Below are 12,422 nucleotides of genomic sequence, written 5' to 3'. Positions count from 1 at the left end.
TAAAAAGGTTAATTATTGAAATTTAAAAATATAAATTTAACTATAATAAAAATGGTTGAATTGAGGTTTTTTTGATTCATAACAATTACAAGAAGAAATTTCGACGTAAATCACATTCAGGGAATTTTTGTCGACGTGTTTTGAACCAGCGAGTGTGTTTCATCGTCAATTTCGGCGTAAATCACATTCAGAAAATCTTTGTCGACGCGTTTCGAACCACACACGAACGCGTCGACAAAAATTTTCTGAATGTGATTTACGCCGAAATTTCTTCTTATAATTATAATAAAAATCTTGTAAATTGATGGACTAAAATAAATATAATCCCAAAAAAATTCAAAATAAAGGCAAATAAATTATGGATATAAATTAAGTATTTATTGTTGGTAAACCGTCATAAACATCAATTTATAATTAACATCAAAATTTAAAAAAAATATTAATAAAATTTAATAAAATTTTAAATCATTATTATTAATAATAAATAATAATAAAATTAATATGTAAGTTAAACATATATATATTCATAAAAAATTCTGATCAGAATCAAATTTCAGTCCATTTTTATCATAGAAAAAGAATTCTGCTATAATACCATAGACTAATACTATAATTTATCAATATATGTTTCATATCATATTTGTTTATATGATATTTTTTTCTAATCAATCAATTTAATTAAAATAGAAAAAAATACAATTACTTTGATAAATATTTTTTAATTTATTTTATTAATATCTACTAAAAATATTCTATTCTAAAACCTATCATCCATTTAATAATTATATTTAAATTACTAAAATTCTATTCCAAATTAAAAAAAAGTCCTATAACTAAAAATATCCACTTCTAGAATCTGCCATCCATTTAATAATTATATTTAAATTAAGAAAATTCTATTCCAAATTAAAGAGTCGACGTATCGCCCCACTTACAAGTTACTCGCTAATTGACAATGTCCATATCAAACTTTCTTTAAAGGCAAGGCAGGGACTACTCCAGCATAGTATCACCCTCTTACTCATTCAGAAATCTATGATAGCATTAACCGGATAATGGCAATGAGGATGCTCTGCGAGCAATATCCTCAACAAATTCTTGAATATTTTTATTGGAAGATCCGCTTTCTCCCATTGCCTCCCTCGATAATTTCTTCCACCGCGAAGCGTTCTCCCTCAGCTCAACACCCACTTCGCTTTCCATAACAATTTTTATACATTTCTCAACCGCCTCCTTCCCCACCAGTCCATCTGCGGGTCGCTTATTTAATCTCAGTCCTGTCTTCCATCTCTCTGCGATGTAAAGGGAATTCGTCGTCTGATCGCTCCCTTGAGGAACAGCCAAAAGGGGTACCCCTAAACTGAGGCTTTCCAGCGTCGAGTTCCATCCACAGTGCGTCATAAATGCACCAACGGACACATGAGAAAGCACTTGCACCTGTGGACACCATGGAACAACTAACCCTTGCCCGGAGATTTCGGCGAGGAAACCCTCCGGCAAGGTTTCTTCAGTGTTAATCTCCCCTTCGGAAGAAGATGGACGAATGACCCATATGAAGGAATATCCACTAGCCTTCAGCCCAACAGCTATCTCTTCAGTTTGTTCTTTTGAAAGAACAGAAAGGCTTCCAAAGGAAACATACACAACGCTCGCCGGTTCCTTCGTATTTAGCCAATCCACGCAGTTTACGGTCTTCCACATATGTGCGCCGAAGTCTGTATCTTCGGGATTCTGTCCATCCAGGAAAGCCGAGGGTATGAGAGGGCCGACGGTGCGAATCGGAGCTATCGATTTCATTGAGTTCACTTCTTCGGACTCGAGTCCGTCAAACGAATTTCCCAGTATCCACGTTGCGTCCGATAAGGTCTTAAACTGATCCATTACAAGCCGCAAGAGAGGGCCGTTGGGATTAGAGGGTTGCAGAAAGGAAGGTATGTCCGATACGTTCAGCAGCGGTAGCCCCGGTATTTGTATCTTGTCAGTCGCTTTCCCTGTTTCATCGCGCGAGATTGCTGAACACAAGAAAGAAGATTAAATCAGTTTCAAGAAATAAAATGAATATGAACCACATTGGTTGGTTCGAATCGAGTAGACAAAAGATTGGTTATGTGATTTTGCTGAAGATTATCTAAACAATATTATGGATCACAGAAGTCTAAATTCCTTAAAATGAATATAATTATTTCAAATAAATCCGATCATAAAATATTCTAAAACATAAAGATTCGTATCAAATTTCAATTGAAAGCATACCCAGTCCTCTGTTGAAATGGTAATAGATCGAGTAAGCTGCGCAGGATTGCGTCCAGAAAAAAGCTGCAGGAATATTAAACTTCTTTGCAACTTCAGGAACCCAGTAAAGGAGAGAATCGTATACGACGCAACAAATGGTGCTGCCTTGAGCGTTTAGCCTCTCTATGAGATTTGTTAACGAGGGTCCTCCTATCTTGCATAACCTGTCGAACCACAGTTGAAGATCTTTCGACCGGTTGAAATCCACCGGAAATCCATCCGAGATTGTTTCAAATTGAACTTTCACAGAGGAGTTTGAAGTCTCGGGCACTGCTGCATCTTGCGCCCGTAACATGCGGTGTCGGTTCTCTTCGGTCGTCACAAACGTGACCCGGAGATTTTTAGATGCGACCAGCTTCTTGGCAAACTGCAGCAATGGATTGATATGACCCTGCAACGGAAAGGGCACAATCAAAACGTGAAGATTGCTGTACTGGAGCTCCGCGAAAGACCCCATCCTCCTCCTAAGTTCCAACGATTATCGTTTACTGTACAGTGTCGCGTAATACTGAAAATCCCTCTGGTCGGAGGCTCTCTTAGCTGACACTCCCACTCCTGTTGAGTTGAGGCGTCTAAATATAAATAAATGATATATGTTCGCTACCGATTAGTGAATGCTCGACATCCATGCCGGAACCGCAACAATAATGTCTCTCCACGGAAACTGGTCACTGTCAGAGAGGTGTCGCTGTCAGAGAAATGGAAGATATTTGGAGTTGGTTTGAAAGCTTTTACGGCGGCTTTTTGGGGTCAAATTTCTCCAAAAATCCGACAGGAATATCTTTTCAAAATCTCTGGTCTTGGAGTTGATTTTTTAAAAACTTTTAAAATGGATTTTTCGGATAAAAACAACTCCATAACATTTAGGAATGAACACGGCGTGCAGTACTTCCATGTGGATCTGAACTTTATTGTTTATCATCCACATGGAAGTACTGCACGCCGTGTTCCTAAATGTTATTAAATTAAACTTGTGGGGTATCTCAGAGTAGACTATTGTCATTTGTGGATCTGAGCATTATTCTTAACTCATTCTATTTTTTCGAAGAGATGGCGACAAACAATATTACAAAAGCCAAGCCCTTAGATAATGACACCACTGTTATTAAATTAAATTTGAGGGGTATCTCAGAGTAAACTATCGCCATTTTTAAAATCTGCTTACGAGGAATGACATCATACTTTTTAGGGCTTAGTTAAATTTGCTAATTTGATTAAATTATCCGGGGTATTAAATCGTAATATCTTGGTTATTTTTATTTAAATTTATTAATTATATTAAATTTAAAAAATATTAAATTAAATTATATTATATTTATTTAATTTTTAAAACTATCAAATTAAATTAATTATAATTATAATTGGCATGCAAGGGCCATGGCTCAAGCTTTAAGAGTCACTTATGAGTCACAAGGTCGATACTAGTGCATGACTTCGGTTGGAAAAAATTGTTTTATGCCATTTTGAGATATAATTCCAAAATCAAAAGACTCTTTTCTTAGTTAAACTCGTAGATTGCTGCGGTTGTTATTCTCAACAAAACAAATGTTCTGGTGAACAACACTCAAACTCCTCATGAGCTCTGGTATGGTGAGACTCCTTCGGTAAAACATTTCAAAATCTTTGGAAGCAAATGCTATATTAAGAATAATGACAAACATCTTAGCAAGTTTGAACCTAGAGCAGATGAAGGCATTCTCCTCGGTTATTCTCGTCACAGAAAAGCATATAAGTGTTACAACAAAAGACTTGGAAGAATAGTTGACAGCATTGATGTAGTGGTTGATGAGAAAGGAAACATTCCTAGGCAAGTAAATTATGAAAATATCGAAGAGGATGAAGACCATCCTTCAAATCAGACTGATGATGAAGAAGAACCTCAAGAGGCACTAGAGGAACAGATAAGGATAGAAGAGAAGACTCCATCCAGGTATGTTCAGAAGAATCATCCAGAATCTCAAATTTTGGGGCAAAAAGAGGCAAGTATACAAACAAGAAGAACAATTGCATAAGCCTCAAGCTATTCGGCATTGCTCTTCTCCACTGAACCACAAAATGTAAAAGAGGCATGTAAAGATGAATGTTGGGTCAAGGCAATGGATGAAGAACTTGAGCAGATCGAAAAGAATAACACTTGGGAGTTGGTTCCTAGACCAAAAAATAAGAATGTAATAGGGACAAAATGGATCTTTAAAAACAAGTTGAATGAAAATGGGGAAGTGATTAGAAACAAGGCCAGACTTGTTTGTAAAGGGTATGCTCAACAAGAAGGAATAGACTTTGAAGAAACTTTTGCTACCGTTGCTAGACTTGAGACCATCCGAATGTTCCTTGCTCTCTCAAGCTTTCAGAAGTTCAAATTATTTCAAATGGACGTGAAATCAGCCTTTCTAAATGGAGACTTAGAAGAAGAGGTGTACATTGAGCAACCAGATGGTTTCATTCTTGGGAATGATCCAAATCTCATATGCAGACTAAAAAAGGCTCTTTTTGGTATTAGACAGGCTCCAAGGGCTTCGTACTATCGTTTGGACAAATATCTTCATCAACAAGGCTTTTCAAAGGGATCAGCAGATAGCAATCTTTATATAAAAATTGAAAATGACAAATTGCTAATACTTGTTGTGTATGTAGATGATATTATCTTTGGCAGCAATGAAGAAACTATGAGTCAAAACTTTGCCTTGGTGATGCAGAAAGAATTCGAAATGTCATTACTTGGAGAGTTGACATATTTTCTTGGTCTACAAATCCAACAAAATGAAGGCGGTATCTTTTTGTTTCAAACCAAGTACCTCAAGTAGATTTTGAAGAAGTATGGCATGGAAGATTCAAAACCAGTATGTACCCCTATGGTTACAGGATGCAACCTCAATGCAAATGATGAATCAGCAACAGTGCATCAACCAACCTATAGATCCATGATTGGAAGTCTACTTTATTTGGCAGGTACCCGACCAGACATCATGCATGCAGTGGGAATAGTTGGAAGATTTCAAGCAAATCCCAAGGAAACTCATCTTCAGGTAGTTAAGAGAATCTTCAAGTACCTTCAGGGAACTCAAAACTATGGCTTATGGTATCCTAGAGATACAGATCTCACACTTCATGCTTATACAGATGCAGATTGGGCCGGAAGCGTGGATGACAGGAAGAGCACAAGTGGTGGTGCATTCTTTATGGGTTCCAGATTAGTATCTCGGTTCAGCAAGAAACAGAGTTTGATTGCTTTATCTACAGCTGAAGCGGAATATGTGGTTGTTGCATCTTGATGCACTCAACTCCTTTGGATGATGCAAACCTTGCAGGATTTTCAAATCACTTGTACACCACCTATCTCCATCTTATGTGATAATACAAGTGCAATCAGCATTTCAAAGAACACAGTCATGCATTCAAAGACCAAGCACATATAGATCAAGTATCACTTTCTCTGGGAACAAGTGTTGGAACAAAAGGTCAAATTGGAGTATGTTCCTTCTAAGGAACAAGTTGCTAATATTCTCACCAAATCACTGCCCAGGGAAACTTTTGAATACCTCAGACAGAAGCTAGGAGTAGTTGATGCATCATCTTGCTGCTAAAACTTGTCTGTTCCAGAGAAAAATGGGTGTACGCGAGTTTCCTGAGGAGGATCTGCGTACATACGCCGATTTGTGCAGAGACAGTCGCATATATGGAGGTTTGATGGATATCAATAGGCACAGGCTCTGGTTGAAGATATTCTGATATGGGTCTGACAGAGACCATCCGGCACAGGTTCAAGGGGAGCATATATTCTTCTACTAATACATTGTTGGCATTATTGTAGAAGACCTTGGGGGAGAAAGTTCAGAAGGATGCTGATCTCAATATTGTTGCTAATGTTTTGTCTCTATGTCTTATATCTCTGGTGTCAAGGTCATGTAACGGCCTATTTTGGTTTCCCCACTATGCCTGGGATGAATATGTAATGTACTTGGTTGACATATGTAAATTTCTGATGTATCCCCACTTGGTTGGGTGATGGATGTATGTATTGAGTCTTTTGGTGATAGGAAGGTCTTATATGATATATAAGTCATGGTTCTTCTTGAAGAACATCTTTTTGCAGATCTTTCCTACAGTCAAGGGGAGCATGGTCAGCACAGCAGGACAGAGATTTCAGCATGTACTCAGGGGGAGCACAACCCTTTGCCCTTGATGACAAATGGGGAGAATGACTTTGAGGATCTTGGGGTTGCCATCAAGTCCAAAGGGGGAGATTGTTGGCATTATGATTTAGGTTTGGCGCTATGACACAGGTGTTGTACTTGATGGCAACTCACTCAGGTGGCAAATCTCTGTTCAGGCTCTCAAAATCATAGAAAAAGAAATACTCGCAGGTGAGCCTAAGAAAAGTTGTGACCCGCAGGTGCCCTAAACAAGAAGTGTGGGCATACCCACAGGTTCTCCAAACAAAAGGTGCAGTCATCAAATTCACTCACTTCAATGCAGAGAAGTGCGCACATGTGGGAATTTTTATGATTGGTCCATGGTATTTAGTCCGACGTACATGATCCTATGGTTTTGGTCTGTGGTATAGGATCTAGATTGTTGAACCCCGGTTTTGGATCCCTTGTATTGGTTTTCGATGGTTTTGTTCCATGGTATGAATAAGGGATTGCCTATAAAAAGGAAAGGAGATCACTTGGCTAGTCACTTGTGAAATTTGAATATCTTAAGATCTGAAATTTTGGGTGATCGGTTTGAAAAGCTAAATCTAAATCAAGGTGAAAACTGTAAATTGTAAGGCGGATCTATTGATAGGTCGTGATCTCTCTGGCGCATGATCATATCTGTGGATCTGACTGTCTGTGGCACATTGGAGGACTGTTAATTTGGCTCTATTCAGAGGTCCGCAGGCGATCCACAGAGCAGGTGCGGAGGTACGCAGCATAGCAGAAGTCGCAGGTGTGGAGGTATGCAGCGCAAGAGAAGGCGCAGGTGTGGGGGTCCGCAGCGCAGCAGAAGGCGCAGGTGTGGAGGTCCAGAGCGCAGCAGAAGGCGCAGGTGCGGAGGTACGCAGTGTAGCAGAAGGCACAGGTGTGGGGTTCCGCAGCGCAACAAAAGGTGCAGGTGCGGAGGTCCGCAGCGCAACAAAAGGGGCAGGTGCAGAGGTACGCAACGTAGCAGAAGGCGCAGGTCCAAAGGTATGCAGAGCAGCAGAGTAGCAGAAGGCACAGGTGCGAAGGTACGCTGTCAGGTAGATAGTGCAGGTGCGGAGCTGCGCAGTCCAAACACAGAAAAATTGCGGATATTCGTAGGTTTCTATCGTGAGGTTGTAGACTTTTCTTAAAATATTTGTTGGCTGCCTTTTATCTATTGCTGCAGAGTTCTAGGTTTAGATTACTGGTATTGCTTTTCTGGTTACTGCATTCTGAGAAGTTATTGGTTGATTCATTAGGTGATTGTAAAAGGAGATTAGTTGATTCACATGTACTTGATGATTAATTGATGTTCATGGATCCAGTTTGAAAATTTATGAAACGTGTTCCTTGGAAGAAAAGAAGTAGGTCAACACCTACGTACTAGTAGTTCAACTAGTACAAGAGCTAAGGGGGTTGTAGCTCCCTTCCAGGAGAGACTGGAACACGAGAGAGGGTTGTAGCTCTCTGCAGGTTGTAGCCTGCGTATTGGTAAAGGACTGCACCAGTACAAATCATTGTAAAAGAAGTTTCTAATTAAAAGAAGATAGAGACATATTGCAGCAGGTGGTTTTCACCCACATTGGGTTTCCACTTTATATCTGGTGTTCTTTGGTGTGACTATCTATTTTTCTTGTTCTTGCTCATTATTATATGGTACTGACATACAAATTAATGATCAATATTTGAAGAATAAATTAAAGTATAAAGCTGGAAGATATATTGAAAAGAATTTGACAATACTGATTCACCCCCCCCCCCCTTTCAGTATTTTTCCCAACAATTACATCATACAATTTATGTTAATATACTACAAGAGTTGTTGTTAATGGTTATGAAACTTATTATTCCTCTACTAAAGTTACTTTAGGAACTAATGAACATTGTATTTAATGGTTAATGAGGAATGTGGAATAATGATTTGGATAATTTCTGGTGGATAATTTGTGTAAAAATTTTCTAACGTTATCCAGGTATGTTACATCGCCCCTCTCGACTTCCTTTTCCCAACTAGTGAGAAGATTTTGGGAAGGCCACTGCCTCATATAGTGACTGCCTTTCAACTTGTATGGAATACAAAACACTCTTATAACATTACCTTCCCCATAACTTTATGACTCACCTAGTGAATGTCTTTGAACTCTTATGGAATATAAAACTCTCTTATAACATTACATTCACTCTCTTATAACATTACCTTCCCTAATACTTTATGACTGACTATTTAAATAACTTTTATTAATAAAATTAAAAATATCCATGTTCATATCTTATTGACATAATACCTTCTAAGATGGTCCATAGTATGTCAAGTAACTTAATAAAGTAACTCAAGTATTTACACATTTACCAAGGTGTATTACAAGGGATTAGTCTCTCAACTAACTGAATAAACTAACTCAAATATTCACACATTTACCAAGGTTTTTACAAGTGATTTGTAGAATGCACCTGTATGACAATATATATATATATATATATATATATATATATATATATATATAAAGAAAGAAATTAAATAATAATGATTCATATCCATAATTATTTATTTCAAAACTTCCTAATACTTACATACATGCGAAAACAATAAACTTAAAAATAGGAATATTATTACAATCGAAATGTGAAATTCATGCAAATATAAATACTATCATCAAGTCAATTGTGGTTAAGTTGCGTGGTTGGGAAAAACCGTTGTTATCACCCCACCCAGGTTCCTTGAAATATTGTTGCAATCACTACGTGCCTACCAAGTGTCAAGTGAACAATCACCAACTCTCTATTTAATATTGTTGCAATCACTATGTGTGTCAAGTGAACAATAACCAAATCTCTATTTTTTTCTTAGAGAATAATCTTCATCTGCAATATTTTTATCTACTACTAAAATATAAATTTTGATTTTAACCAAAAAAATATCCACGATTTATATCATAAAAATATACTTAACAAGTAAAACTTTTTACAATTAAAACCAAGGTTTAAAAATATAATAACAGTGCAAACTATATTTTATCTACTACCAAAATATAAATTTTGATTTTAACCAAAAAATATCCACTATTTATATCATAAAAATATACTTAACAACTAGAACATTTTACAATTAAAACCAAGGTTTAAAAATATAATAACACTGCAAACTATTTTACTTTATAACGATGCTCTAGAGTCTTAATCAATTTCATTTTTTTTACACATTGAGAACACTTATCATAACTCAATTGGCAAACCAGCACTGAGGACAACCACTATTTTACTTTATAACTATGCTCTACCGTTTTAATCAATTTCATTTTTTTTACATTGTGGGAAAACTTATCATAACTCAGTTGTCAAAGCAACAACTAGGAAGACCATCTCTGGCTGCTAACCTTATCATAACTCAGTTGTCAAACAAGCAGTTAGGACAACCACTATTTTACTTTATAACCATGCTCTACAGTCTTAATCAATTTCAATTTTTTTTACAAGGTGGGAAAACTTACTTGTCAAACCAACAGTGAGGACAACCATCTATGGCTGCTAACCGTGAATGGACATTGACTCATCACCCTTATTCAAAGAAAGTCATGGCACTTGAAATAACCCCTAATATAATCTATAAAAAAATCATTGTTAAAAACATCTTAATCAATTTTATTACTAAAATTAGTATGAATAATAAATGAATAAATAATTTTTTCAGCCGTTCATATTAATTGACAAATAAAATATAAATTTATATTTATATTTATCAGAAAAAAAAAATATGGACAAATTATATTATTAACTAAAGCCATCCAGCATTGAAGCCAAGCATTAAATATATAATATGGCTGCGAACTCTTTTACTCCCTTGATGTAGAGTCTTTACCAATTTTATCACCAAGATAACTGTCGATAAACTCTCAACGAACTATCACAAATTATATCACGAAACCATATATTAGCCGTAGATCATAAACCAATCTTAGCACAGCTCATTCTATCATTAACCAAATGGTATATGGAAAACGCATTGACCACGATCAAACTCGGATTTAGCTATTTGTCTCGACCAATAAAATAAAATGGAGCGCTAATCAAAGTCAATCTCTGAAAACGCATTTCCCAAAACTAAAATGTGTTTGCAGTTATTCCTGTAAGTGAGTGTTATAGGATTAATAAACGGAGAGTAATTGGTGATATGGTGTTTTATAAAATATTAATAATTTCAAAAAATTATGGTAAAAAGGTTAATCATTGAAAATTTAAAAATACGAATTTAACTATAATAAAATTCTGTAAATTGATAGGTTAAAAGGAATATAATCTCAAAAAATTAAAATGAATGTAAGTAAATCAGGGATATAAATTAAGTATTAATGGTGGGTAAGCAGTCATAAATATGAATTTATAATTAATATCAAAATTTCATATTGCTAAAAAAAATTAATAAATTTTAAATTATTATTATTAATAATAAATAATAATAAAAAAACAATATTTAATATATATATAAAACAAGATTTGAATTTCTTTTCATTTTATAATACTAATTTCTTTCCATTTTATAATATTATAGACTAATACCATAATATATCAATACATGTTTAAAAAGTTATTACTGATTTCTTCATATTATATTTGTTCATATAACTTTTTCTAATTAATTAATTTAATTAAAATAAAAACAAATTGTTTTGACAAATAAATTTCAATTATTTTACTATTAAAAATATTCTATTCTGAAATTTACCATCCATTTGATAATTATATTTAAATTACTAAAATTCTATTCCAAATTAAAGAAAAAATTTTATGACTAAAAATATCCTATTCTAGAATCTACCATCCATTTAATAATTATATTTAAATTAAGAAAATTCTATTCTAAATTAAAGAGTCCACCTATCGCCCTACTTACAAGTTACTCGCTAATTGACAATGTCCATATCAACCTTTCTTAAAAGCACGACATGGACAATGTAAACTTTGAAACGGGAACTATAAACTCAAAACGGGAACTCTGGCAAAAAAAACCCAAAAAAAACATCAAAAACAGTGCTAAACTGCTAAACACGAAAAGTGTTGATGTTGGAATAACACTTTTTTTTTTTTTTGTCTCCTTTTGTAAATTTTCAACATGTTTTAAAAATTGTGGTGAAAACCAATTTTTTGTACAAAAATTATCCAAAAAAACACCCTAAAAAACAAATAGTGTTAATTCTCGAAGAACACTTTTTTTTTTTTTCAAAAGTAAAATATCAATATTTCGAAATAATGGCGTGAAATATTTTATCGTGACCCCCAAAAACATTAAATTTAAAAAAAAAAAAAAAAAAAAAAAAAAAAAAAAATTAAAACAATGAAAAAACACAAAAAAAAAAAAAAAGTTTTAAAAAGTAACAAAAAATAAATTAAAATATATAATAAAAACAAAACATAAAATAAAAATATAAAACTTAAAAAAAATCAAATATATAAAAAATATATATTTATATCAATGATAAAAATGTAAAAAATAAAAATTAATGGTAAAAATTAAAAAACTATAAAAAATTATAAATTATAAACAAATAAATAGTAAAAAAAAAAAAAAAAAAAAACATTTAAACTAAACTAAAAATTAAGTAGGTAAAAATATAAAAATTAAAAATAAATAAATAAATATTAAAAACAAACTAGATTTTAAAAAAAATAGAAAATTAACAAAAAAAAAATTAAAAAATACTAAAATTAAGATTAAAATGTTGATTACTTAAAAATATATAAATATATATAAGAGTCAAAAATAAAAAAAAAATAAAAACAAAAAGTTAAAAAAACAAATATCTCACACATCCAAAAAGAATTTGGAATATATATATATAGAGAGAGAGAGAGGGGGAAAAAGAAGAAAAAGAAATTAAAAACAAACTAGTTTAAAAAAAAATATAGAAAATTAACAAAAAAAAATTTAAAAAACTAGTGAAATTAATATTAAAAAAAACAAAAATAAAT

The 12,422-nt window shown here is 33.8% G+C and overlaps 1 protein-coding gene across 1 annotated transcript; it reads right to left on the bottom strand.

Annotated features, from left to right (window-relative positions):
• Positions 1 to 882: 882 nt before the first annotated feature.
• Positions 883 to 2,800, bottom strand: LOC149197611 (UDP-glycosyltransferase 74E1-like). Its single transcript, XM_089403943.1, has 2 exons — positions 2,254 to 2,800; positions 883 to 2,012 (listed from the first exon to the last, which is right to left on the bottom strand). Exons 1-2 carry the CDS (start codon positions 2,747 to 2,749, stop codon positions 1,045 to 1,047), a joined length of 1,464 nt encoding a protein of 487 aa, XP_089260069.1. The 5' UTR covers positions 2,750 to 2,800; the 3' UTR covers positions 883 to 1,044.
• Between the last annotated feature and the right edge of the window lie 9,622 nt (positions 2,801 to 12,422).

The sequence above is a fragment of the Pinus tabuliformis genome, chromosome 2_2, assembly GCF_031772625.1.
Source record: "Pinus tabuliformis cultivar Carrire ecotype Pingquan chromosome 2_2, CPIR1, whole genome shotgun sequence".
Lineage (NCBI taxonomy): Eukaryota > Viridiplantae > Streptophyta > Pinopsida > Pinales > Pinaceae > Pinus > Pinus tabuliformis.
The sequence above is the reverse complement of the archived record's forward strand: the minus strand, read 5'-3'. Positions and strand labels throughout refer to the sequence as shown.

Coding starts and splice junctions, on each gene's coding strand:
- LOC149197611 (XM_089403943.1), bottom strand. CDS start 2,749: ATGGGGTCTTTCGCGGAGCTCCAGTACAGCAATCTTCACGTTTTGATT. Junction 2,013..2,253: donor CCATTTCAACAGAGGACTGG/GTATGCTTTCAA, acceptor TCTTGTGTTCAG/CAATCTCGCGCGATGAAACA.